A 27856-nucleotide genomic window follows, 5' to 3' on the forward strand; every position below is an offset into this window, starting at 1 on the left:
ATTCACAACCACCAACAGAATGTGCAAAGGACGACCGCCAACCTAAAGTACAAATGTCAACAAACATGTGCACAGTGACAGGAACATAGGCTAACATTTCAACCCCATTTTTCAACATCTATTTGCGTGCTTGTGTGACGGTACACTTGGTCAAGTCACCTTGAGGGGGACTGGGGCTATTGAAATACTTTTCAAAAGAAAATCACATGCTACGTCATGCCTCGATCAAAGCCAGCAGCTATGTGTTCTTTCGCTTTTGTAGCCTTTTCACTCTCGGTCGCTTTGCATTTCGCTAGTAGTTCCAAAGCCCCACATATAGTCCTAGTTGTAATCGATGATTTAGGATGGAGCGATGTCGGATTTCAAGGTTCTGTTATTCATACTCCAAATATCAACAGGCTCGCGACTGAAGGAGTGATCCTGGAAAACTACTACGTTCAGCCGTTGTGTACGCCAACACGAAGTACCCTCATGACAGGAAGGTATCCCATACACACAGGTATAGGTGAAATAATGAATATTCCTCTTCTATCAACAGGAGTGTATCTATAAATCTCGTCCAGTTCTGGCCCTCTCTGTCACGCAATGCGAACTGAATGATAACAGGAACTCGACCGCTGCGTGACATAACTGTTCAACTTGTGTCACGCAACGTCAGGAGGTGTCGGTATTCAAAGAGTAGCCTGCCAAAACAGCCTGCCTGGGCTAAGCCTAAACCAGGCTAGTTTGAGAATTGTCTGTGACTAAAGAGTTCTGTTTTACTTGCACAGGTTTACAGCACTTTGTGATTGAACCTCCTGAACCTTATGGAATGCCGCTGAACTTAACAACCCTGCCGCAGAAGTTAAAAGAGGCTGGTAAGATTGTAGTGTACTCGTGCCCTGTTTCTATTTTTAGAACCGGCTCAGGGTTTTCAGTGCGTGAAGCTTGCGTGTACCTTGGAGTGATAATATTGATATACAGATGAACGTTAGACCTCCGCTAAAGGACCTGGTGCTTATTCATCATACAGAGATGCTTGTTGACCCGAAGCAGGAAGCGAAAAAGCTATGAATCCACAAAGAAAACGAATCCGCTGTGGCTTTGGGTCTAAAACACAAATTAGATTATCAGAATTATTGACTGTTAGCAGTAAAACTAGTGTGACCTCCTGTTCCTACGTTGAACGTTGGCAAAAGTTGATATACTCAATTTTTGCTGTATAGTTCGATTCTTAAGGGAAACAATGGCTGCTTATACCCCTGCAAATACCAAAGGCGAACACCAGCTGTTGCAGACACTGCACACACAGAATTTAGCATATACAGACACTGTATTTTAAGGCGCTATTTAAGGTCCTGAGACCTGGAAAACACGATGAGGGCAACTGTTCATGGGTACATGGGAGTTTCCACGGTGCATGTTCATCTTTTTACCCGAGAGTAGACGGAATTGGAGGGTGGAGGGCTGGGGGCAAAATAGCAAGCATCAGGGAGGAGGAAAAAATTCTGCGCTTCTTTCCCTCACACTCCCCTTGCTAGTGCTGGCATGCCTGAAAAGTGAGAGTGGAGTGGGGATGACATGGGAAAACAACAACAACAATAACAACAGCAAGAAGCCTATCCCCCGTCATTTTAACCAGCAGTTATATGTCCTGTTTTGATCTGTTACTTGTTTCTGTTTTCCCAGGATACGCCACTCATATGGTTGGTAAATGGCATCTTGGCTTCTTTGAATGGAAATACACTCCGACTTACCGGGGGTTCGACTCGCATTACGGGTTTTACACGGGATGTGGGGATCATTACAAACATGAACGCCTCGGAATTCTAGATCTTCGGGATAATACCTCCCCAGTGCGGGATATGAACGGGACATACTCCGCAAACCTTTTCACAAAGGTAAGAAAAATGTGCGAACAATCCATCCTTTGGAACTCGTTCAAAAGGTGTTTTAGGTTGTTGACTGTTAATGAGAAAATCTAGGTTGAGCGGATCAGAGTGATTTATAGTCTCCTTCGCAGCCCTTTTTTGGGATGTCACACAACGCTCCCCCAAAGAAACGGTTGCTCACATCTGAACCACATTCTTTTCCTTTTGTGTTTGTGGTTTGTTTGCGCTCTGTTGAACAGACCAATCACATAATAGCAAAGTGTCAATGACGTAAGCTTTCACGCAAAAAGGCCTGCGGTGCGAACATGCGAGGGATTTCTGGCTTTTGTTTCACGCCCAACGTCTCCAAAAATAGGCGGTGTTCGCGGGTTACGATCATGACGGACGAAAAGAAAATGCAAATGAAAAGCCTAAGTGCAAGTGCTTCATGTGCTCATCGCTATGTTCAGCTAATGAGAGAACATATATTTTCTGGAAATGTCAAATTGTAAGCGTCAATCAGGGGCTAAACGCTTCCTACAGATTGAAATCAGGAGGAAAGAGCGGCATTCAGAACTCGCTGTCAACAAATCGAGCAAAACTACTTGATTTTCCAGTTCCTTTGTTAAGTTAAAATAGAACTCTTCCTTCTCGACAATAATTTTTTGAGTTGAAAGCTTCTAATAATTAGCTTGAACTTTGAAGAGTCTTCAGCTACATAGAAAGCTCGTTCAAGCGTCGCCGGTGTTTTTTGATGTCCCTAAGCAAAAGCCGGAAATCTGTATGTTCGTTTGTGACATCTCCCACGACGGGATACAAAGATAAAAAACATTCTCTGATTGGACAACTTTCAAAGGGCGAATTTGAAGCGAAAACGTTCTTAAAAATGGAACGGAAGTGCTGATTGGCTAATTTCGTGAGAGGAATGTTGTTCGGATGTGAGCAGCCATTTCTTTGGGGGAGCGTTGCGTGACATCCCAAAAAATGGCTGCGGAGGAGACTAAGTGATTTATGAATATATCAAAGAATTTCAGCCCCATTGTTACTGCGCATCCCTACTGAGCACGAACACGTAATTTACGTCGCGAGGTTACTCCACGTCATACATCAAGCGCACGCGCTAAGGAAGAAATAGAAACAAGTATAAGTATATATAAGTAAGGGCTTGGTACCGGATGCGCTAACTTCGCCTGCAATTTACTTCCTAAAATTGTTGGTGTCTCCCTCTTTTTGTTTTTTGTTTTTTTTTTTTTGCATAGATCACTTTCTCTACTGATTTTCTCCATTTTAACAAAAAACAGGCAAAAAATGTACGTGAGAAGCTGCAAATATTTTGCCTCTTCTGCTCTGGTGCAACCGAAGTTTTGTTCAAATGAGGACGGGCAAGGCTAACAAGTATTCTTTTTCCAGGCCTATTATACCTCAAGGAACGATATCAGCTGCAAAAGTTCACTTATATACTTAGTTGCGTTGAATTAAATCGTTTACCTGATCTAATTTAACCAGCTTTCATTAGCTTCTTTCATTGCTGATAGTCGAACGCTAAGATCGTCTTAAGGGGGTATGGTACCCTAAAATATGGCGATGTTCATGAAAAATTCAATTTCTTGGAAATACAAGACTTAAGACCCTTGAGGACTTGTCAAAAACATTTTGAAACGATCTTGCCGAATTTCCTTCCAGATGAGTGTGAAATTTAAGGAAAGTACACAGTGGTATAAGTTTTTTCACTTGGCAACGGCCATAGCAACGACTGTTTACTATAAGAACGTGACCAAAAATATAGATTATTTTTAACTTATATGAACGAAACTATTTAGAAAAAACTTTTAAGACATGCACAACTCGATTGGTATAATTATTTGTGAAAAGCTTTGCCTCGAATTGCCATCACAGGCTCATTCATTTCCCTTATGACAAGGAATATTTCCCACAACTGCGGTAACTTTTTACAAAATAGAACAACCATTGCACCCCCTCCCCCGAGATCCAATCTGCACCCCCCCCCCACTATTTGTGGCTCGTTAAATGCTTAATACTTCGTGTAGGAAACTTAAAGTGCATTTTTCTCAAAAGTTTACTTTTGTACTGACTGACTCTGCACCAACATTTCTACTTTGCAAGGGTTTTAAGTAGAATTTCTGAAACTTGGGTTCATCAAAGACCAATAGTGTCGTGATGATATAAACCAAAAAGATCGTAACATTTTAAGGTCTGTCACGTGACATGAGATGATTTGTCCACTGGGTGTGGTAAAAAATAAGGTTATTTCCAAATAAAGCTGTAAAAAGCACTGAAAATAAGAGTTAACTGTCAAAACTTAGGTTCATATCACAGAACAAAACAGAAACTTACATGATATGCTTATTTGACAGTCAATTCTTGTTTTGTAAAAGAGCAGGAAGTGTTGGCGTCAATACTATAAAACACTCTTCAAAAGGCTGTGGCTGGTTTCCATAGCAACCATTTTGAGTAAAACTCTAGAAATTTAATTTCTTTTCTTGAGTGCAATAGCACACAATTGATCTTTCTTCACCATATTTAAACAAACTTTTTGGTCCATATTGAGGGTACCATACCACCTTAAGGGTCCATTAACCGATCTTTTCGAGCCGTTGCTAAGGAAAATCTAATCTCATATAACCTCGTCATTTTTAGTTAGTTCAGAGTTATTTTCATGTGTTTTAACTTTTTCATGATTAATAACACTAGTGATGACGTCATCAGGCCACGCCCATGGTCATGTGACTAATACTGAAAAAACGCAAAAGCTCCCAGGCAAATTACTTTATCGGAATTTTTTTCATTGATTTAATTTTTTAATTTAAATCCTCATTATGCTATGCATAGATTTTGTTTCATCTCTAAAAGGTCAGATTTTGAGAGAATTTCAAAATATTAAAAATTTCGTAATTTTCTGAAAAAAGCATGATTTCGAAAAAGGAATGCATAGCTATGTTTCCAACGTTGGCTTTAAAAAAAGGCCGGATTTAAGGGAAAACCGCGTTTCCTTTAGCATTTAAAGAAACCGGAAGTGCGCCCGATTTATATTGGAAGTTACCCTATCAGCGCGTGCGTAATTGACACTACCAGCACACTTCGGTAAGATCAAACAAAGCCACACGGAGTTAGTTTTTCTCTTTCTATTGCTCTTGTTTTTCTGTCTTTCTCTTATTTTGTCTTCGCTTGTATTTTTTTTATTTTGCATTTTGTGAAACACAAAGAAAAACATCTAACATGTGAGCGAATTTGGAAGTTATTGAGTTATTTTTATTTTCTTCGCTCAGGCTGACGTAAGTAACCGGAAGTGAAATTTCACCTCCTTAGCAACGCGCGCGAGCGCGCGTTGCTAAGGAGGTGAAATTTCAGATTTAATTTCTTTATTTTGACTGTCATGGCTCAATTTAATTACACTGAACTGTTGAATCTTTCTCACGGTACAAACTATCTGATTTATGTATAGATTTATACGCATTAACAATACTTATGTCTAGATATTCTTTTGTTTTTGTGCTGTTTAGGAACGCCAGCGGCGCAAAACATCGTAGATATTAAAAGAAGGAAACAAAAAGCTTCCCACTTTGACGCCGGCGACAGGGCTGTGAACTAACCTACAGCTGGCATTTGATTAGGGCGCTTTGGTCACCAAACTGTAGAAACTCTGCGCTGATGTTGCTTATATATGTGCTGTTGAATTGTAAAACGAATTGTTTGCTTTGTGAAAGACCATTCGCGGATTACAAACGACGAATTTGAAAAATTTAGGCTAAACTTTTCAAGCTGCACAAACCGTGGCATAACTCCTTTAACGCAGTATTGTAACACTGTCCTCCTGGTTAATAAAAAATTTATTCTAGGAATATACACTGAAAGAGTGTTTGCGGCACTAACGTGCATTTATATTACTTGCAAATAATTTCGGACGAGAAAAGTGTCCGAAAATACAACCATCCGAAATTTTTAAGCGTTCGAAATTTTAAGCGTCCGAAATATTTACAGTACAGTCTAAGACTTTAAAGTAGCTCCAAAGCTCTTAGTTTCCACGTAAGAATTTGTGATATTTTCTCGTCGGTGTGTCTGCAAAACCTTGATGGTTCAGTAAATTTTTGCTCGAAATTTGTCCGAAATGCAATAAGTGACTGAAAATTAAACGCCCGAAATAAAACGTCTGAAATTTTACTTTTTGCAAGTAATGTATTTCTTTTAATTGTCACGCAGTCTTCCGTCTCATGAAATAAAAAAATTGCGTGACAAATATGTTTAAGTTGATTGCGTTACTTAATCTTGTACACAGCAAGCACAGAAAGTCATAGAGAAGCACGACTCCTCAAGACCTCTCTTCCTCTACCTGCCATTCCAAAATGTTCACTTTCCTGTCCAAGCACCGCAACGATACATTGACAAATATGGCTTCATTAACGATACAACGAGGAAGACGTATGCCGCCATGTTGGACATTGTAGATGAGGCTATTGGCAACGTGACAAATAGTTTAGAAAAAGCGGGGTAAGACATAACTTCAACTTTATTGAACTGACTATGACTGCATTCTTTTCTCATTTATCACTTGAGTGTCGAAAGTAAATCTCGTTTCATTACGTTTTGCATTACTACGCAAAGCGATTGGCTTAAAAATTTCGCGCCACTTTGTCATCCAATCAGAAGGAAAACCAAAACCAATCGTGACTCGCTCGCACACATTTTCCCGCGCTTCGCGTCAGCTACGTGGATTTGCTTTGAGTTTTGATTGGTTCACTGGATTGTCAGTGTCCTTTGTGACTGGCCATAATGATTACTTTGGCTTTGGTATTACGAAACTCAGTTTCAAACCGCTCTATCATTCATTCGATTACTATATTAGCTGCTAGAATGAAAACTTAGATACACCTGTGCCCTGTTTTAGTTCTCAGTACTTTAGAATATACATATTCAGCATACGATTTAGGAGACAGCCAACAAGAAAAAGCCAGAAAGTTGTTGCACATACCACAATCTCTTGACGATATTGCGCTAGGTTTGCTGCAGTTGCGTTTGACCTAATCTTCGTTTCTCGGTCACGTGACATCGGTTACATTAAAATGCATCTTTTCGGGATGCAATATGATTATGTACGAGAAGCGGGATCTATAAAAAAAAAATAACTGTTTATTATCCCAAAGACCAGTCAATAACTGCTCAATGGCACGTTTGTTTCTTTTTTGCAGTCTTTGGGAAAACACGTTATTGATCTTCACAACCGATAATGGAGGACTTCCAGGCTCTGGTGGATACAACTGGCCACTGCGCGGTCAGAAGAAAACTCTCTGGGAGGGAGGGGTGAGAGGGGTAGCTTTTGTCCATGGAAAGATGTTACAACGAAAAGGTGTTAAAAGCAGAGAATTGCTTCACTCAACAGACTGGTATCCTACACTAGTCAAACTCGCAGGTAAGACTGCAAACATAATAAAATCACCTTCGGATCGAAGCAAACCAACATCACGTGAAAATACCAAAAATTAATTAGCCTCCAAAAAAACTAATTATATAAGAACGCGGTTAAAGACGTTTACGCCCAAACTGTCCCCACCCCCCCCCTCTCCTACAATTTTTTAAAACTGGCCATGCAGTTAGGTTAAAACATCAACTTTTGCCAAAAAGGCAAAAAGGGGGGGGGGGGGGGGAACGACTCTTGATCATCGTGCTCGTTTTTGAGGTAAGGCGCTTTGAACACCACGTGTTTTTAGAAGCTTTCGTTATCATGGTTTTTTTTTCAGGCCCGGTCCACACTACGCCGGAGAAATTTGAAAACGGCGTTTTAACTCTGTAAAGGCATCAAATGTTTTCTGTCCACACTACGCCAGAGAAATTTGAAAACGCAACAATCACCAGTCATTTTAGATTTGTGTTTGAGGAAACGTGGCACAGGGAAATAACATGTTTATAGTAACGTCATCGTCACGGTTTTCAAAAACTTCGTTTTCAAAGTGTTTTTCCCCCACACTAAAACGCAAAGCCGGCGTTTTCAAATGATCCAGTTTGAAGAGCGTTTTCGAAAAGCTCCGTTTTTGTGACGGATCAGTGTGGACGGTAGGCCTAATCGTAGGGAAAAAAAAGCATCGCTGTCACATTTCTGCGGCGTGGTGTGCACGGGGCCAAAGACGATCTTGATTACGACTATCAGCAATGAAAGGAGCTTCATTAGATGATCAGGTAAACGTACTCATCCTTGCCAACACTCTATAGACTCGCAAGGAAAGAAGATTAATTCTCAAGCGTAAGGCGATCTGTGAAGAGTATCTTTCCCATAACGTAACTATTTTTGTGTGGCACCCTTTTTGCATTCTTGCTGGTTCTCTGCAAAGACGCGTGCGCATGTGGGATTTTGGGCAAAGTTGCTACGACTCGAAACATAAATTTACGAGTAGTATGATGGTCTTGCTGGCAAAAATTATGAGGACCTTCTTAACAAAAAATGTAGCTCTTTCTTGTTTTTATCATGTGAGTAAAGTTATTCAGTGAATCATCAAAAATGGAGATTTTTAAGACTTGCTTAAGGGCATAACAGTAGAGTCCCTTGTGCTTTGTAGCGGCTCAGTAGTCGTTTGCAACAAGGATAGGTGAGCTATAGCTAACTGCGAAACGAAACCTCCTTCTGACTTGGGGTTTTTGAAATTCACTATCGGTGACATAAACAGCGAAATTATCGCCAAATGCAAGAAGTAATTGTTTCAAACCTGCGACCTTTTTCATTAGTAGAATTTATGTATTTCGCCACTTTAAAAACGTGAAGGAATCTGTGACGGGTCTCATCCCGCAATCGCTTGTGGGATCGTTACAGGGCACAATATGGCTTCTGATCTTTTGTTTTGTCCCCAATGTAGGCTTCACTCCACAAGCAATTGCGCGATGAAACTCGCTCCAGATTTCTCCTCGTTGCTATTGCCATTTTTAAATAGAAGTTCGCGTGAAAACGGATGCGAGGGTAGGAGTTACAGTCCTGTTTCAACAGTGTTAACTGAATGCAAGTGTGAAATCCTTCCCGAGCCCACAATATCAAGATTTCCTTCAACCGCCCCTGAAATATTTCACATTTTTTCCATCCTAGGAGGCAAACCTGATACCTCTTCGGTTCCCGTGGATGGTTTTGACGTCTGGGACACAATTTCTATTGGAAAACCATCTCCAAGAACTGAGATTCTTCTGAACATTGACTTGGCACCAGAAGAGCAACTTTATAATGAGATGGAGTACGATGACCCACTGTACCAGGGCGCGGCAATTCGTGTGGGCGACATGAAGTTACTGATGTCATGTTCTAATTCAACATGGTTCAAACCGCCTGAACTGGGGGATATAAGTACCAAGGATACGGTCAGTAAAATAATTTAAGTATAAGCCCGGATATTGTAGAACGGACCATGTTATAACGCATCCTGTTAGCCCAGTGATCTGTCTATTGTCTGCTCAAACTTTCAGTTGAAACAGGAGCCCATGGGCTTGTGATTAGAAAGCGTTGCGTCATAACACATCAAGTGAAATTGTTTTGACCTGTTTTATAAGAAATCTACAAAACCAGTTAGCTGAGTGTGTATGCTGAGAAGCGTACCTACAGTTTGGTAAATATAAACCTACGTGAAAACATTCTTTTAATTTCATTGCCAGGTTCTGTTTGGCATGATATGTAAGAACTAATTTTCAGTCTTCCATGTTGTAAACGAAAATAGTACTAAAACTATTCAGGAATGATGTTAGTATAATTGTTTCTTTAGTTACGGAGAACTTATGCTTATAATTCGTGTCTTTTTCCTTTTTAGAATTTCCATAAGGCAAGAGGACTGATAAAACTTGCCCTTTATAACATTACTGCTGACCCTACAGAACACACAGACCTCAGCCAAAAGCTCCCGGATGTGGTAAACAAATTGCAAGAGAGGCTACAGTTTTACAAGCAGACCGCTGTACCGCCATTAAACAAACCGACGGATCCGGAAGCTTGGGTTGTTGCAAGGAAAAATGGTTGCTGGACACCTTGGAGAAGTTAGTGGTGCGGGGGTGGGGGATTCACTGACTTATTCTTCGTTTACCGCTGCACAAAATGCCCTGACTTGAAAAAATTTAATTTCCACTTTATTAAGGTATTTCGGTTGGCAGTGGGTTCGTTTGGTTAGATCTAACACCGCTAGTGTTCAGCTTCGCCAGCTCGCTTGAGCGATTTTATAATTTACTTTATCAGCTACAATCGCAACTCCACTAACGGCCACCTCTTCACAATGGCCTCTTTCCTTTGGTCCCGGTGGACAGTCCATACATTCACTAGAAAGTTTAAGAAAACGGCGACGGCAACGGCAACGGCAACATCGCTAAACAAAACGTTTAATGTGCAGAACAATAGCTGTGCACGTGCGTTATAATTCTTGGTACATTTCTTTGCCGTCCTCTGCAAAACAACAACGTGAAATGACCAAATTCTGCGTTGTGCAGAGAACGTGAACCACGACGGCTAATGTTTAAATTTTCTATTTCAAATGAATCGCTGTGTCCCAGATTCAGTTTCGCGATAGTTTTGACACTGATAAACAAAGTAGATGACTTTAGAGTACCACGAGGATCCTAGGTAAAATATAAATTCATTTTTTAATCGACGTTACCCTCAGCGTCGCCGTCGTGATTACTTAAACTCCCTACTGTTATCTTAAACTGTTTACAATGCCCACCTCTCCACAACGGCAACGGCCACTAAAACGCGTCTCGATTGTGCTTCGTGTTTATATGTTAAAATACGGCCTTTTTTTAAAAAAAAAATAGTTACACCCCCGACTGAAAAAAAAGGCGTGGTATAGGGGGATTCATGCTGACGTCATTTTTTTTTACATATTTGCTCATTAGCATACGGCTTTGCGCGCAGAAGGAAACATGTTAGATATGAATTGACTCCAGGCAGCTAAAGAGCTGGTGAGTGTATGAAAATACATAGTGAAATGTTAAGCTCCTTGGGTGTATTCAAGGAGATAGTCTTTCAAAAACTCCAAATTAAAGTAGGTGGCAAGAGCGCTAATGAGCTCATACATTCTTTGTAAAATTGCAGTTTTTAAACCTGTTTTGCACAAGAAGTATGCAATAAATCAGGCTCATATTCATTGGCAGAGTTAATCGTATTATGACCTTTTAATATTCAGAACTGACTTATTTGTAGCTCCATCAGAAACTGAATTCCATATGCTAATGAGGCAAATATTGTAAACAAGGATTCCCATATTACACGCCTACCTCTCCATAACGGCCACCTCTCTTTTTTTTTTTCCTTTCCCTTCCCCCTCGCCCATTTATCCACCTCGCAACTTCTCCCTCGGTAAATTTCCCTCGCCCCAATCCCTCCAGTTACCAAATCCAAGATGGCGGTCTAATACGAAAATGTGCACTCGCGCGCCAATAATTAATACGCCTGCACTTTCCTCTGTCCCCACAGAGAACTTTACTGCTAGCATAGCACAGGAATAAATGTCACCTGTTGATCATGTTAGCTGGATTTTAACCAGTTTTTGATTGGCAACAATTATGACATACTCGACATAAATGGCATCTTGTATTTACTTTATTAGCTTCAGATGATCACGGTACGGAATATTAAATTATTTTCATTCACTACACCATTTGTTTTGGATTCAATTTAAATTTTTCCGCCAACGATAACAAACTGCTAAATACTGTACACAAAATAAGTTGAGGTAATCACCCAAGATCTCTGTTAACAAACGTTTGGTGCTAAAATTGAATGGACCTTAACTATCACGGGTTTGGGAGCGATCGTGACGGCTTGGCAACTTGTACGCGGCTTACAAGTTCGCAGCGGAAAAAATATAACAGATATAATGTATAAAAAATTACAACGGTGACTGAACGCTTTCTAGCACAACTACACCCCTCAAATTTAGTTAAAGCAATACTATGCCTCGTACATAGACTTCGCTATTCATAGACTGTTCAGAATTCAATTGTTACCAAATGTTATTTGCCATCGGATTCCCATACATACACTGTTATTTCTGACGCGTATTGCCTACCCGTCAAGATGGCTTCCAAAAATGATAAGGTCTATGCACTGCGGGATTTTTTGTTGCAAAGTAATGAAAAGGTGCGGTTAATAATCTCGCTCCTTGGCATTTATTTTTAGATTAGAACCACGATATCACTGGATCATATCCAAATAATTATTAAAGAATACGTTTTATTTAAACTTAAGATCATCTTGTTTCATGTACGCGTTAAGAGTACTACATGTATTATATTTCGTGGAAGAATCAAGGAATTTCCTTGAAATCTAACTAAATTTTGTTTTGACAGTAATTTTTACAGCTGCAACGATTTAAAACATTTTTTTTGTATTTTATTCGCTTTGTCGTGCTACAATAGAAAAAAGTAAAAGCACATTTGTACGAAAAATCAATCAAATGATCACGGTACCGAATATTATATTATCACTGATTCACCAAACTATTGGTCTTGGATTTCAATTTCATTTTCATATAATCCATAACAAACTACTTAATATTGAGCCCAGAATATTGTAAAATAATCGCTTAAGATGTCTGTTGGTTCTTAAATATGCTCGCTTCTCGGCAAACTTTTGGAATAGAACAGAAATATCGATGAAGACGCTTTTTTAACTGAGGATCGTAGCCCGGAGGACTATCCAGAGTCTAATTCCGTTGCCAGAGCCCGCGCGTTGTCGGTCAGCGTTTATTTACCGAACGCCCAATCAAAAACCTGGACTAGGAAATCCTAAAACCGGTTTTTGGGTATGTCTGCGTTCAATTCAATAATGGTTTCTGAACATACGCAACAACAGTAGCTGGGGTGACTAATGCTGGCTCATGTACTGATTTCCCCCGGATTGCCAATCAAAAGAGCGCGGCCACTCGAAACAAGATTCTACTATGGAAAGTAATGCGAGGACACCTATTATTTCAGCTCCTCCTCTGAATGTGCAAATGGGCAATGAAGTCCCTTGGGACATCCTCCTCGGGCGTGATTCCGACACATCCTGGATTTATATCTGCTGTTGTTGGGAGACTGAAGAGGAAAAAATGTACCTGTAAGACACTGGACACATAAATTCTGTCAAGGTACAATAAAAGTCACACCTAACAGACCTGGACCTGGTTGTTCGAAAGCCGGTCAACGCTAAACTAGGATTTAAAGTTAACCGAAGCGCTATGTCAGGATTATAAGTTAACTAAGCGCGAAGCGCGCAGACCATAAATCAAACAGGAAAAATGAGGATCAGTAAGTTACAGTCTGTACGGACCGAGAACAAGAGGTTACTAAGATATTGACTGTATCTCTACGGTGTGTCAGACGGGTTCTGGAATGATTTCTATTCGCAAGGAACGGCTTCAAATTTCTCACGCACGTTGAAATCAAAACGAGCCAATTTAAAATCGTTGTTAAGTCGTTAGCACGTTTTAAAGCACAATTTAAAGTAAACGAAAGTTTTAAAATTTTACCTGCTGTAAATGTTATTAAAGAGCACTTGGCGGTAAATCACAGTACATTTTGGCAACAGAAACAGCTTTAAATTATTAGCGGGCCGTAGAGTAGAACACGGCCCCCTAAATTGACCGGTCACAGCGCGCGTAGTAACTGCGAGATATTTAAGCAATAGGCTTATAAACCACGCGCGATGTTGGAAAAACACGAGAAGAATTCGTAAATCACGAACCGCAGGCGAGTGATTTACGAATTCTTCTCGTGTTCTTCCACCATCTTAAGTGGTTTATCAGCCTGTATACCATAAAAACTTGTGGTCTATTGCTTTTATTATAATAATTCAGAAGACACGCGAAATTTCCATGAGTTTACTGGCACAATAAACCATAGCTGATTGACCAATCAGAGCGCGCGTATTCATTTAATTATTATATAAAATGAAGTTCAATACTAATAATAACTGGAAATCACTACTTGAAGGAATTTTAGTTAGAATTCTATCAAAACAATAATATTAGACTATTTGTTATCCATTTCCGTGAGGTGACAGTTGATTCAGCCCTTAGCCTCGTCAACTATCACCCCATGGAAATCTTGAGCTCATAATATTAAACAGAAGCAAACAGTCAAAACATTTGATAACATTAACCAACCTTTAAAAAATCAACAAGTCCTTGAACCACAGAATACACTGAACTCATAGCTTGTTCTAACTCATTCCACTCTGGACATGCTGCTTCTGCAGAAGACAACCAAACAAAGGTACATTATCAGAAGTGTAGCCAGCTTTTGAAGATGTTGTTGATCTGGCTTAAGTGGGTGACACTCTGGATATCTGGAGGCAATTTTTCAGATAACTCCCTAGAAAATGTTTTCTCCTTAACTTCAGAGTGATTTTATGTGTACTTCAACAGAAATTATATTTCAGAATCTACTGTATATTTCAGTTCCAATATTCTAAAATTTCAACAGGCACAAAATGGGCCAATTTTGACTCATTGCTAAATAAGTGCACTACCTCACAAGCAGTGGTTGTATTTTGACAGCACCATAGTCTATTCCAGGTGTTCAGTTGCCTGGAGGAGGCTAACAGCACCCAAATTTTAAAATTATTTTATAGAATTAATTCTAGTTAGCAGAGAATTGTCCAGTACATTAGTTTTCTCTTAAAAATGCTAAATATGTGCACTTGACTTTAACGGTATAAATATGATTCACTATGATTTAACCCTATTTGATATACCTTTGCAAGAAAAATGATGTTGGTCTGGAGGGGGAGGGGATCCCATATAAAAAGGACGGGGGTGCTCATACAAAATTTGAAGAAGAATCCCCAAGAGGTACTGATATCCTGTTTTTTTTGGGTGTGGCTTGAAATTCTTTTCCCCCCTAACCCTAAATGGTACTGTGAAAGCTCCAGCTTTGGACCTTTTGAGGCTGAATACCCTAAGAGCTCCCAAAACCTCTTTTTTAACCCTTAAAAGGTAGGGTGAGCCCCCCCCCCCCTATTCTTTTTTATGTGGGAGTATCCTTCCCAGGGACGTTAGATAATATTGCCAATAAATATATTTTCAAGATCGTTTAACTTAGCTCTAGTCACTGTTAATTGCAAGAGGAAAGGTTGAGGGTCAAACCTGTAGAGGCATCAATCTGGGACAGCAATTCAAACTGCTTTTGCATCTGGCAAAGATTGGCAGGATCCCCAGATCTCTGAAGAGAAATGATGAGCTGCTCAATGCTGTCAGAAAACGAGGCTGGTGATTGTAGCTAAAACAGAATGAAATGCAATGGATTAACCATGGTTTAATTTAGAAATAACACTGAGATAGAACTGCTGGGAATGCAATCCAGGGACTTTAAAAAATCAACAAGTCACCAGTTAAGAGTTATCAGATTATCTGCCCAAGTGTGTTAACTGTTTATTATCGTAAACCATCAAAATTTGCAACTAGCCAATCAGAAACCGTGTCTACTGTCCTGATATCCTGCAAAATGAAGGCCTAATTGACAAGATATTTTAGTTTTAATTTTCTTTTTTGATTTTTTTTTTTTTTTTGATGTGCCAAAATAGAATTACAGTACATTTGATTAATAAATAGCAAGGCTTCCTGACATGATGGCTGGATTTAGGTACAACATACCTAACCATACCTTTTTGGTATGCTTCAGGCTTGTTTGATCTTGTCATGGTTATTTTGGCTCAACCAAACTGGCCATGATATCAAGGCTTTTTGACACGATGGCTGAATTTTGGTATGCTTTGGTGGCCTTGGCGGGGGTCTTTTGGTATGCTTTGGAGGCCCGGGGGGGGGGGGGGGGGCACTGCCATATATGGGCTATATAGGTATGAGCCGCTGTGAAGGGTATGGTTTTCAAGCAGTTTACTCTAGGATAGATTTTATCTAGAGTAAGGAAACCAGGAAATGCCACTCAAAAATATGAAAAAGATCAAATATGCAAGTTTAAATTTACGCAAATCAGCCTCAACAGTGTTGATAGATGGGGGGGCCCTTTTGGTATGCTTTGGAGGCCCGGGGGGGGGGGCACTGCCATATATGGGCTATATAGGTATGAGCCGCTGTGAAGGGTATGGTTTTCAAGCAATTTACTCTAGGATAGATTTTATCTAGAGTAAGGAAACCAGGAAATGCCGCTCAAAAATATGAAAAAGATCAAATTGGCAAGTTTAAATTTACGCAAATCAGCCTCAACAGTGTTGATAGATGGGGGGATTTGGGGAGTTCACTCTAGTATAGGTTTGCAAAATTCAGCTGAACTAGCTCTGGTATAGGCTAAGGGTTCCAGGGTCCCAGCAGCACATCCCCACCCAGAAATTCCCAAAACACCCCCCCCCCCCCCCCCCCCCGGGTTGGAGACATGTCAGGCTTGTTTGATCTCGCTATGGTAATTTTGGCTCAACCAAACTTGCCCAAATACAAACCATGTCTCAAGCAAACTCCCCTGAAATGTCATCAAAGCATACCAGAAATTAGGTAAATTTAGGTATAAAAATTTTTCTGATTGTCAAAGTCTTATACATTTAGAACTGACATGGATACGGCTGAACTACTGGTAATACATTTTAGAACTCAGAGGTACATGTACATTATCTAATCCATCAAATGTTTTTGCCTGCATGTGATTAGTCTAAATCAAATGACTGAACGTGCCCCAACTTTCCAAGTGATGAAGGTAATTAAGGTTTAAGTCTGCATACCAGCCAAGTGGCCCATCAGATGAGAGCTCATCCCTGTTTCTGTGAGCAGGAAGTGACAAGGAGTATTTCTACTTCCCCCTGGTTGGGACGCTAGTCTATCGCAGGGTTACCCCCAGCATTAAATTCACCCATACCCACTTATACACCTAGCTGGGTGGAGAGAGGCACTGTGAGAGGAGTGTCTGGCCCAATCTTGAATCCCCAGCCAGGGCTCGAACTTGGACCGCTCGATCCGGAGCAAGCTCACTAACCTTGAGGCCACCATGTGATATTCCCCAATAATTTTAAAAAAATTAATATTTGCAGGATAATGAACGCAATAGCCTCCATTTGACTTTAAAAATATACTCAGATATTTGTCCTTGGACATATCTGCTCCTTAAAGCTCACAGTTTTTATTGAGCTTCACTCCAAGAAAACTGCTTACTTCTCAGAAAAGCTCTTAATTACCCCAAAGAAACAGAATTTACTAGTAGTTTGAACATTTTGACTGTGTTTACTAGGAAATTTAATTTTAGAATCTACAGTAATAGTTACTCAAATTATACTTGCTGATACTAATCAACAGAAAAAAAACCAGTTTGCAATTTATAGTTGTAAAAGATTTGGTTCCTCTGATATAATTGAGTTTCAAACAGTGCCATGACTCCACTTACAATTCTCTCAACAAAATTGTTACTAGTTCTCAAACCTTGTCAATAATTGACTGCATGTGAGACTTGTGATCTTGGTCACCATACAGCAGTGAGGACCAATGGTCTGGGAAGATGTGCAGACCTGCTTCTGTAGCAATTTTTACTATCTGTGCATCATGCGTCTTCCGCAAACCATCATATGTACGACACTGATACAAAATAAACATAAATTTTTAAAAGAGGACATTATGCTTTACATAAATTGTTAATTGCTACTATTTTTCTTAATTCATTTGAAAAGTTAAAATAATTGGACAATGAGCTGGAGGTTTCTTAGTGGGCAATCAAAGTCGTGAACCAACTGTCAAAGTCAATTAAGAAACCATGAGTGAGCTGTCTATTGTTTTAGCATTTAATTTAACCCACTGACAAAAAAGTCCTTATTTTATAAGCATTGCACAAATGCAAAGTAAAAGCCATTTGCAAAGATTGACCAGCTTCTCGTACAGTGCATAGATCATTAGATCATGGTCAATGATGTGTAGCCAACACGATGTCAGACTCAGTGTATTTACCTGCTGGTCAGTTAGTTGGTTTTGCTGTACCATTTAATTAATAGACTGCACTTTCTCGGAGTTTAACCCACATGGGATGACAGGAGAACACGAGAAAGGCCCAGTGGGAGGGGGGGCTCTCTCATACAACAAGAATGGGGATGCTCACCGCACTTTTAAGGGTTGAAAATGCAGTTTGGTACCTCTCAGGGTGTTCAGTCTCAAAAGGTCCACTGCAGAAGCTTTCACAGTACCCTTTAGGGTATTGAGCCAAAAAAAAAAAGGAGGCAATCTGTTTCATTATAATTGGTACCTCTTAGGGGTGAAAAACATTTCAAGCCACACCCACAAAACAGGATCTTGGTATCTCTTAGGGGAGAAAGGCTTGTAACTCATGAACCATTAAACCAAACCAGTGAATAATGGTAATGAGTGCTTTGATTATCTCTGATCTTGGGATGGTTACTATAACCCACAATGGACTATGCATTGAGTCTTGGCCCAAAAGGGTACCTATTTCAGGTTGGATCTATTCAAAATGGAAACTCAGTGCAGAGCCTTAATCCCACATGCAACTGAGCCCCTGCCCTTTTGGGGATTTTATCCTTAAGAGTCCCGAGAAAGGCTTAATCTCACAATGAAGTAAAAACACTCATACTGTACCTGCTCGTCTAGCTGAAACAGAGCTGATTCATTGTCTTTTCTCTCAACCTGAGAAAAGTCTTAGCATTAACATCGATAATAATACGTTCTTATACTACAAAATGTAGCTCACGCAGATTTAACTAACAAAACTTTTACAGTAAGAGGCATTAACATTAAAATTTTAAATTAATGTCATGATAAACATTTTTTAACTTTAGCAGCCAAGGGCTCAGCTGGCCCACATGTACACGGAATGGTAGATGTGAGTATACTCTTTGAGTAAATAACTCTGCTAACATTTACCACATGACTAAGTTAGTTCAGCAGGGCCAATAACTAAAATCAACCAAACAGATTGCTTCATTGCTGCATTGCTGGTCCAATATTCTCTAAATACAGAACCAGCACTGTCCTGTACATAAATGAATGATCCAGCAGTACTTACTCTTCAGTAAAGATTTTCTAAAATTTTCAGTCATGAAATAAATCTCTTAATTAGTTATTAGCCAAGCTTGTTCAGGACCATACTGGGAGAATATCAGCTGTCAGTCTTTTTTCTCTGACCTGTAATTTGAGGTTACTCAAAAATATCTGGCTCTTGGTCATTAAGCACAGATCTTGACCTCACTACACTCGGTCTCTAACCATAACCTCTGGACAAATCATATTTTCCATCCATTCCTGAGCTTCAGTAAGTACATACAGTGTAACTACATCTTTACTATTTTCTCCTAAGCATTCAAAATAGCAGAGTTCAACTTAATTCAGTGATGGAGTACAACAGGGTTTGGACTTCTAACTTAATGATGTTCAAATTCCAGGTTTTCCAAATTAAAAATAATTCCAGGACCCAGAACTCAGACTTTTTGTGTTATAAGTGCTTTTAGAAAAAATGCCTTTTTAAACTCCAGGAGTTTCCAGGAGTAGACGGAAAATAGACCATTTTGAGGAATTTTCCAGGGAAGTGGTAGGAGATTTTACAAATTTCAGAGAGCAGTTAACTTAACGTAGTGCCAATCCTGGTTCATTAAGATTATGAATACCTTAAAGCATGATGCCCTGTACAGCAACTGGACTACATGACGAATGCTTGCTTTGGAAGCTTGTGGAAACTGTGATTTCAGCTTCTGGACCACAAACAGAACTAAAACTTTCCTAGACAAAGCCTCTCCACCCTCAAGAGCCAACAAAATTAGTTTTAAAGCTTCTTCTTGCATTGCTGGTCCCAGAAACTGACAACCACGATCCCGCATAGCAGCCCAGAGGTGGGAAGGCAACTTTGACTTGTTTTGATGCAATAACACAAGCTCTGTTACAGTCCTTTCCCCGAGGCTTCTGGCAGCACAAATGGCCCTCACTCGACCATCAGGGACAGCAAGCTGACAATTAACTAGAGACACAAGCTTTCGCTGAATTGGTCTTGAGAGGAGATTGTTTGAAGAACCCTGATTGCAACGATTACTTGTTCCACTAGCTGTCTCATTTGCAGCACCAGTGAAGGGCTTCAACAACAATGCAAGCTTCTCAATACAACGTTTGGATGTTCTGTATTGAGCTGCATTGTGTTGTACACTTTCTATGGGGGGAAGTTCGTCTTCTGTTATTTCCACTCCAACTAGCTGAAGCAAAGCATAGTTAAATGGAAGCTTGGAGATGTCTGTATCAGTATGAACGTGATCAAATGGACATTGTGTTTTAGACAGCTTTGACAAACAGGAAATGCAAAGCGTGTGTCCACATCCCAAGGTGACTGGTTGCCGATTGCAGTCATCAAATTGATAGTTACATATAGGACACAGGAGAAATTCTGTCCACTGTGAGGTTTGAATGGGCATGACTGATATCAGCTATTTTGCAAGTGATATTTGTCGCTGGATATGCATGTAATTACCACAAGTCTCCTGGGATAATAAAAATAAACAGAACACTCTTTAAGGATGGTGCGCACTAAATACAAAGGTTTTTGTGCCAGATTAAAGGACCATGTGGGAAAAGCAGCTGACCTTTGCAAGGGCTATTGGAATCCACAAAGAAATGTTGGGGTAGCCACGCATTTTTTTCGAGATAATTAGCCTTGAATCTCAAAAAATGCTGACATCAGCATTTTCTGAGAAAGGAAGGAAAGGATGTTTCTTCACAGATTTCCTTCGAATTCACCTTTACTAACAGAAAAGCTCACACATTTATAAAGATCTTAAAACTGCATGGTAAATGGTAGCATAAAAATCATTTTTCCTATGTTTTTAATAACAAAATTGTTGCAACAGCCCTTTTAGCGTCTCTGACAGCCTTCCTCTGGTTCAGCTGAAATATAGTCTAAATACCTTTTGCTCATAACCAGAAACTAATCACGTGTTGAATAGGCTTGCCACTTCCATTTCATAACATAAAATGTGGGGGTATTACCATGCATTTTTTAAAGTTAATTTGATCTTTTTTGAAAACTTTTACGGTGCCCGTTACATTTTTTCCTGTAACCTCCCCGGTAAGTAAAACATTTGCGTATTTTGCACTTGTTTTGTGCACGCCCTATGCCATCTGCAGGTACATGTTTACAGTTGGATTTCAGTATAATTTTCCACAGAAAACAGCTAGTTTTTCAGCTGGATGACTTTAACAGTTAGCGGTCAGCGATATGCTGGTATTTTGGTATTCTCTCCTGGTTTAAGTATGGGATCATTAAACTTGATTTGGTCACAGTAGGAAAATTTTGCTTTCTTTTAGTCGTGTACTTGGTAGCGTAGTTGACTGCATCAATGCCAACCCCAGCGCGCATGGCGCTTGAACCATGCCTTGCGCGATGTGCAGAAAGTATGCACACTAACAAAAGTAGGCACCGTCCTTAAGATAAATTGTATCATTAAATTGTAAATGCAGTCAAACTTTCGATACGTGTTATTTGTAGTCCATCTCCTGGTAATAAATGTCTTGTGTAACAGAAAAAGGGTTAGAACTCGCCTACCATAGGACGTCAGTGAAATTGTTTACTTTACAACAATTGATTCATGCTTTAGCGTAAAAGGGTAAAGCTTAAATCAATATTGTTTAACTAAAGAGAAACTAACCATTTGGCATTACATCTTTCATTGAAATTCCTGAACAGACCTGAGACCAATTCCTGAACAAGTCTGAGACCAATTATATATTCTCCTAGTAAACTTAACATGTCGACAAATAAGTAATTCTCAAAAAAACACAACAGTGATGCTATGGTTATACCACATCTAAACGGTTAGTGTAGCCTGTGAAAATCAAGCGCGCTAGACGAAAAGCTAATATTAATTAGAAAGCACAAATTATGCCCTTAGTTAGACGACGGAACGAAAAATTCCATTTCAAAGTCATCTTTATAAACAATTTGACATGTGGCTTATGGCAAATTATTCTTAGGCATCGTGTGTCGTACTCTAAATCAATAATATAATTTAAATATTTACCTCAGAATAAGCCTTGGTTTCTACTGATAGCTGGTCTATGGTGACGAGAGAGAGAGAGAAGTCTGGATACGAGGAAGTTTGACAAAGAAGTCTGGTTACGAGGAAGTACTGCAAAGAAGTCTGGGTATGAGGAAGTACTGCAAAGAAGTCTGGGTACGAGGAAGTTCTGCAAAATACAAAAAATTACGGTGTCGGTTTTGGTAAGCATTTCCGCAGTGTGATTGCCTCCGGGCCGGATACCATTTCTGGAAGAGAATTTATAGAAACCTGATCCATTGTGAATACTACTATAACATTGAAGGTTAGTATTGCAGAAAAGGGTTTTAACTGAGACGAAACTCCAGGAGTGGCCCGCTGAAAACGAGGGATTTGGAGACAACAAATTGCTGAATTTGGACAAGATGGCGGGTTTGGAGATATTTGACTGATGAAAGTGTTTAGGACTTTAATTTCTAAATTAACGAAATTGAGGCAGGCAAGTTTTAACTTTAAAGAGGATGATTCGACTTTAAAGAGTTGGCCCGGCTTATGAGCCATAAATATGCAAAGAGATTGTGAGTGCAAAATGGGATAAAACGCAATATTGAGTAGGAAAATCATTTATTAATTTTTGCAACTGGAATTAACGGGACATGTACGGGATATTTAGGCCAAAAATTAACGGGATATGGGAACCCCCTGATGGGGTTTCAATTTGAAATGCAAGGGTCTGCAAATGGTTTAGCTACAGGCCTAGCTAGAGTGATATGATAAGCTAAAGTGCTTATTTTCCCTTTCTTAACTCTAGATCTGAAGCTGTGATTTTCTGCAATGAAGGACTTACTTAAACTGATACTTCGATCAGAGATAGTGCTTGGACTCATTCCATATCTTGCGCTTGTAATCTCGGACTTCGCAATATTTGGTTTTCAACAAAGCATTAATGCAGATGACAGAGAAGTATTCAGCTGTGTCCCCAGATGGAATGTTTCCACTGAACAACGCTGTTATGACAACTTCACTTTAGATCTGGGTGTAAAATTTTATGTTATGTTTACATTGGATGGCTTTTTCTTTCCCGTTCGGATAATTACCATGATTCAAAATACAAGGTACTTGTGGAAGTTCAAGCATTATCGAATGATTCAGAATGAGGAGTCACAGCAATCAGTTAATTCACCACTCAACTGGTCACCAGACAAGTTCAGGAGGAAGCGACTGTTGTCCCTGGGTGTTCAACTTTTTTGTGTTGGCCTATCAACAATATATTTCTGTTTTCAGTACAATTTTATAGAGTCTAAATATGAATTTAGTTCACCTCTGGTGTACAAGTGTTCACTTTATTCAACTGACCCAACACCAGTGCGATTCAACCAGACCTTCTCCTGCTACGATCAACATTACGAGGGAAAAGCAGATTTCAACATTGCCACTGTTGTCATTAAATTATTTGTTATGGTTCTCTACATGATCAACTTCATTTACGTAGTAAAGACTGAGGCAAATAAACTTCTGGACAAGTTACTTGGAGATTTCATGGAGGCGGGTCGAAGCATTAATCTACAAGGTGAGACTATCAATTTGCACTGTTATAACTTTTATGTTTTTTTTTTTTAATTCTCCCAAAATTTCTCAAATAAGTACTTCCAGGGCCAAAATCTGAAATAAGTTCCCCACCCTCCCCCCCTCCTCACTTTCCCCCCTTTTGTGAAGCTGATTCTTAAAGAACAGGTTGATGTAAGTTTCAAAACGCATCCAATCAATAATTGCCAGAATAAGAGGAGATGTTACATTCCAAAACATCTCAAGCATGTAGGCATATTGGAGACAACTGAAAACAATCATATAGCTTCAGTAATTTATCAAAACACCTTCAAACTTGGTTAACAATATAGAACATAAAGTTAACTCATTGTTGGTTTTAAGTGTTTATTAGTTAGGTCTCTTGACCTGTAATCAATGTTTGATTGGATTAAAGTTAAATTGGAAATGGCCGAGGCAAGCGAGCTGCCATACAACAAATTTTATATGTGTAAATTGAAGCGATATGGCGTGCGGTAATTGTCTTGTTGTCCCTTATGTGATTTGCGCTGGAATGGTTGACAGTGGTTCAGTATCATTTAAGAGATGGAGTGGTTTTCAATTGAGTGTCGAAAGCAATCAGGCAATTACCTGGGTTTTGGTTCTGGTTTTACTAATTGGTTTGAGATTGGCTGAGTTAATCTAATTGGTAAGTAGTTGGTTTGGTTTCGGTTTTACAGCACTCAATTGAAAACTACTCTAACTAGTAAAACAAGTCAATTGTGACATATTTTGTCTCTAAAGAGAAAAAAATATGAAAATGTCCTTTTTATGAGAATAAAAACTCTCACCATTCCATGCAAAGATCATTAAAGTTTCTTCAAAGAATCATTGATTTCTGATATGTTGCTTATTAACATTCTCGCCCCATTTGAGGGTTTCCTATTGCCAAGATTATGACATCATCAGAAATGTGACCACCTTAACAATATCTTATTATGCGATTTAGGGACACTAAATTCCTATTAATGTTCATTTTGAGCTGGCCTCAAGGCAAAAAAAAAACATGAATGTTGTTTTCAAAGGAATAAGTCTTAAACTTCGCAGGGGGTCTTAACCAAGGGATAACTTAATATTGCCTTAAGATGCTTGAGCAGGTTTCTAGGGGTGGAAGTTTTTATATGCATGGGGTCAATGCTGGGTGGTATAAAGACCACATCATTTAATTCATAGTCCCTTCTTACAGAGGTACAAATTGATAATAACTGTGATACATGCCAGGGCAGATCTAGGAATTCCTGAAAGGGGGTTCAGTACACCTTACCTTTTGACACCACTGCATGGATGGCAAGCACCCACAGCCACGAGCCTCTATATTGGGCTCCCTGGCTGTGTGTCTAAAAAAAAAAGTTCTGATTTAACTTTTAAATCACCATTTTCAGCATCTCTGACACTTGAAAAAAGTTTGTGAAGGTATGATATAACCCCTGGAGCTTCCCTTTTAATTACCAGAAAATCCAAAATAATAGTGTAGTACTAGTTGCCAAACTGGTACATTTTCTTTTCCTATCTTGACAACCAGGAAATTGGTGTAAGTGAAACAAACCACCTTTATAACACCATTCAGTACCACATAGAACTATTTTGTGATCAAGTGGAACAAATAACAAATAAAATGCTACTCGGGGAGGGGGTGTCAACCCCCTAAACCCCTCCCCCGGATCCGTCTCTAACATGCTCCTTTCACATTCATATAGTCACGCAATGATCTGAACTAACACTCGCGTAACTTTTCAAGGGCCTGACAGGTTGGAGGAATATGAGAGACATCACTCCAGGTTCTTTATCATCATAAATATGTAGATGAAACCTTTTGCATATAGAATAATGTCACTATTTCACTTAATCCATTAAGTGTAGGATGTAAAGCATCCATGAGGTAAAAGGTAACGCCAAGAAAATACGAAAGGAACTATGCTATGAAAGCCACGCTGATTCTGCTAAACCTTGGTTAGGCTATATACATGTAAGACAAATAAACTGACTCCAGAAATTTCACACACACAAAAAAACATAGATATCAGTAACATTGCTGACTGACTGCGATTTTATCCCAAAAGCAGTGTCAACTTAAACTCTACTACTATTTTTCTCAGTTAAACTGAATTTCACGAAATTATAACCAAAGAAAGAGTATATCCGTTATGACCCAGATTAAAGTTGGCCATATACTAGTACCCCTGAACAACAGTAAGCCGCCTGAAACTTAGTACATATTAATCTAATGTTTACACTGATACAACCATACCCGTCCAATAAGTCTTGTTCAAACAGGCTTTAAAAGTACGTTTCTTTTTTATTCCCAGAAATGCCATCCTCAACAAGATCTGGAGGTTACGCTAGGTTACGTTCCCCTTCAAACGGTTCGCTATACAGAGATGAAAATGTGGATGGTTCAGAGAGGTACCCGATTGACACGTGACTGTTTTCCTTTCTCTCCTGGGAATGGGAACTACACAAAGGAATAACAGACACAGTCAGCGTAATATTGAGAGCTAAGGTCGAGTCTGTGTTATTTAGTAGCACTTTTTAGGCTTAGCGAAACGCTGTTTAGTCAAACCAGAGCGCTATTTAGGCTAACGGGAGTGCTACTCTAGCTATCGAAATAATAATAATAGTAAAGATACTCCTGTCACGCGTTACCCGTTACGTCGTTACCCTAACAAGTAACAAGATTAGTTGGTTTCCTTTTAAATAGTCATTATGTGTCATGATACACAAGACGGCTTTCAATTTGAAGGAAACCTTCATTAGACTTACTTTACTTCAAAGCTTAGGTGTTATGAAAACAACAACAACGAAAAGCAAAGACCGGATCGTTTTTAAGAGTAACTTTTTGTACAGACTAGTTTTCCTTCTCAATAGTCATGTCATCATGATATTATTATGTCATGACAGTCCCCGATTATGGCTACTGGTCATGATTTACGAAACTGCTTGAATTTTAAGGCAAGCAATTTTTCATCGGAACGTGTTAACATGTGTATGGTTTGGCTTTTCATTTTGAGACCGTTTATACACAGTTATATTTTCCTTTGAAAACGTGCTGAAGTAGGTTCATTGCAGACAGATTTTTTAAAACATGATATTAAACTTTTGTAGGGATTTCGGAATTCAACTGCATTAGAATTTCACAGAGTAAAGACAGCTTCTTGTTTTGGTCACGTGGTCGGGGAACGAAGGGGAGCTACTTTTAACATTGTGTACATCAGAGCACTTTTCTGCTTGCTTTGAGAAATTGTAAGATAATGATTAAGTGCGCGGGCGTAGCCAGGATTTTTCAAAGGGGGATAGGGGGCGTCACACTGTGTCAAAGTGAGGGCACTAACTAGATTGTCATGTTGTTTTCGCCACCTGTTGTAAATTGTTTGCTTAAGAAAGGCTTACAAAAGGGGGGGTCACGGGCACCCCAGGACCACCCCCCCCCCCGCCGCACCTCCTAGCTACGCCCCTGAAGTGACACTATTTTGTAACTTGGGGTTTGAATAACACCGGTGGCATTTTCTGTGATTGTCGAGACCACAGATGGAGAAAAGTTTAAAGGAAGTACAATGTAGATTTACTTGTGGTGTAATATTTTATGATTGCCCATATAAATAATGATTGATGAATGTTGTGAGACCATGCCAGTATAAAGTTTAAACGTACCAGAATTACATGAAACTTGGGACGTCTGGACACATTAGCCTCGGAAGTGTTTCGTCTATGAGGAAAAATACTACCTTTAACACCCTTACAGTCAGTTTAAAGTTTAGTTTTACTTAACAAAGTTTGAGTTCTAGGTTTTGAATTAGTCTAGATATCACAATAGCCGTTTACCGCGGTTAACTTTTCGTATTTTGCATTACCTTGTAGCCCAGCATGACTGTGAGGCAATTTTGGGCAATTTTGTAGGTTCGGCCCGATCACTTTGTAATACAAATGAGAAAAGTTAGTGAAAAGAGCTACCGATGTATAAACTATATTCAATGTTAAACTCATTTAGAAAATAGCCCATAGAAAAAACGTGCGCTGATTGGCTTAAAATCGTTTTTCTTTTGTTACCTCGATAGAAACATCCTTGCATACGGCGGCTGCGCCCGCAGTACGAGCGGCAGTCAAAAGTTAGCTGTCCTACCGAATGGACAAGATAATAGCCTTTTTCTTCGCAGCTAACAAAAATAAAGGCAATGCTAAAGTTACTTTGGCCTCTTCTAATAGTTTACTTGAGAATTCCGGGTTGAATTTGACGAGGAACGGCATATTTTGTTCAAAATAACACAACAATAATATTACCCTACCTGGCGACACTCGAACTGCGAGCGAGGTGCTGCCGGCGCCAAATTGGAAGTTTAATTTGGAGACACAAAACGTCTCATATTTTTCACTTTTTTTTTCACGTTTTTTTTTTTTCATATTTTTCATATGGCTTTTCCATATGGTTTTGGGAATTGTAAATCCCTTTTCGTGAATATTTAATGCCATCTCCAGTGAGAAAAGTTGCCTGATTTCA

General features: G+C 39.4%; 3 protein-coding genes across 6 annotated transcripts; 2 read left to right on the forward strand and 1 right to left on the reverse strand.

Moving 5' to 3' along the window:
• The first annotated feature begins 125 nt into the window (after window positions 1-125).
• On the forward strand, window positions 126-9882 carry LOC145470440 (arylsulfatase B-like). Its single transcript, XM_081454246.1, has 7 exons — window positions 126-499; window positions 771-857; window positions 1669-1880; window positions 6145-6356; window positions 7055-7275; window positions 8935-9200; window positions 9644-9882. The coding sequence occupies exons 1-7, from the start codon at window positions 217-219 to the stop codon at window positions 9869-9871; spliced, it is 1509 nt and encodes a 502-aa protein (XP_081310372.1). The 5' UTR covers window positions 126-216; the 3' UTR covers window positions 9872-9882.
• Window positions 9883-12788: 2906 nt separating this feature from the next.
• On the reverse strand, window positions 12789-21857 carry LOC145470445 (roquin-1-like). Of its 2 annotated transcripts, XM_081454253.1 has the most exons (7): window positions 21805-21857; window positions 19411-20268; window positions 18386-18433; window positions 17225-17377; window positions 14951-15083; window positions 13970-14055; window positions 12789-12899 (listed from the first exon to the last, which is right to left on the reverse strand). In XM_081454253.1, the coding sequence occupies exons 2-7, from the start codon at window positions 20200-20202 to the stop codon at window positions 12789-12791; spliced, it is 1323 nt and encodes a 440-aa protein (XP_081310379.1). In that variant the 5' UTR covers window positions 20203-20268; window positions 21805-21857. The 2 variants fall into 2 exon arrangements, with proteins under 2 accessions (XP_081310379.1, XP_081310380.1); XM_081454254.1 differs by lacking the exon at window positions 21805-21857 and having other exon boundaries at window positions 19411-20499.
• On the forward strand, window positions 21855-26359 carry LOC145470468 (uncharacterized). Of its 3 annotated transcripts, none has more exons than XM_081454284.1 (3): window positions 21855-22105; window positions 22592-23350; window positions 25671-26358. In XM_081454284.1, the coding sequence occupies exons 2-3, from the start codon at window positions 22615-22617 to the stop codon at window positions 25784-25786; spliced, it is 852 nt and encodes a 283-aa protein (XP_081310410.1). In that variant the 5' UTR covers window positions 21855-22105; window positions 22592-22614; the 3' UTR covers window positions 25787-26358. The 3 variants fall into 3 exon arrangements, with proteins under 3 accessions (XP_081310410.1, XP_081310412.1, XP_081310411.1); XM_081454286.1 differs by lacking the exon at window positions 21855-22105 and adding an exon at window positions 22125-22279 and having other exon boundaries at window positions 25671-26359; XM_081454285.1 differs by lacking the exon at window positions 21855-22105 and having other exon boundaries at window positions 22125-23350; window positions 25671-26359.
• Window positions 26360-27856: the final 1497 nt, after the last annotated feature.

The sequence above is a fragment of the Orbicella franksi genome, chromosome 15 (assembly GCF_964199315.1).
Source record: "Orbicella franksi chromosome 15, jaOrbFran1.1, whole genome shotgun sequence".
Taxonomy (NCBI): Eukaryota; Metazoa; Cnidaria; class Anthozoa; order Scleractinia; family Merulinidae; genus Orbicella; species Orbicella franksi.

Coding starts and splice junctions, on each gene's coding strand:
- LOC145470468 (XM_081454284.1), top strand. CDS start 22,615: ATGAAGGACTTACTTAAACTGATACTTCGATCAGAGATAGTGCTTGGA. Junction 23,351..25,670: donor TCGAAGCATTAATCTACAAG/GTGAGACTATCA, acceptor TTTTATTCCCAG/AAATGCCATCCTCAACAAGA.
- LOC145470445 (XM_081454253.1), bottom strand. CDS start 20,202: ATGCCCATTCAAACCTCACAGTGGACAGAATTTCTCCTGTGTCCTATA. Junction 18,434..19,410: donor ACAGGGCATCATGCTTTAAG/GTATTCATAATC, acceptor GACTTTTCTCAG/GTTGAGAGAAAAGACAATGA. Junction 14,056..14,950: donor CCAGATTGATGCCTCTACAG/GTTTGACCCTCA, acceptor TGTCTTCTGCAG/AAGCAGCATGTCCAGAGTGG.
- LOC145470440 (XM_081454246.1), top strand. CDS start 217: ATGCCTCGATCAAAGCCAGCAGCTATGTGTTCTTTCGCTTTTGTAGCC. Junction 6,357..7,054: donor AATAGTTTAGAAAAAGCGGG/GTAAGACATAAC, acceptor TCTTTTTTGCAG/TCTTTGGGAAAACACGTTAT. Junction 9,201..9,643: donor ATATAAGTACCAAGGATACG/GTCAGTAAAATA, acceptor TTTCCTTTTTAG/AATTTCCATAAGGCAAGAGG.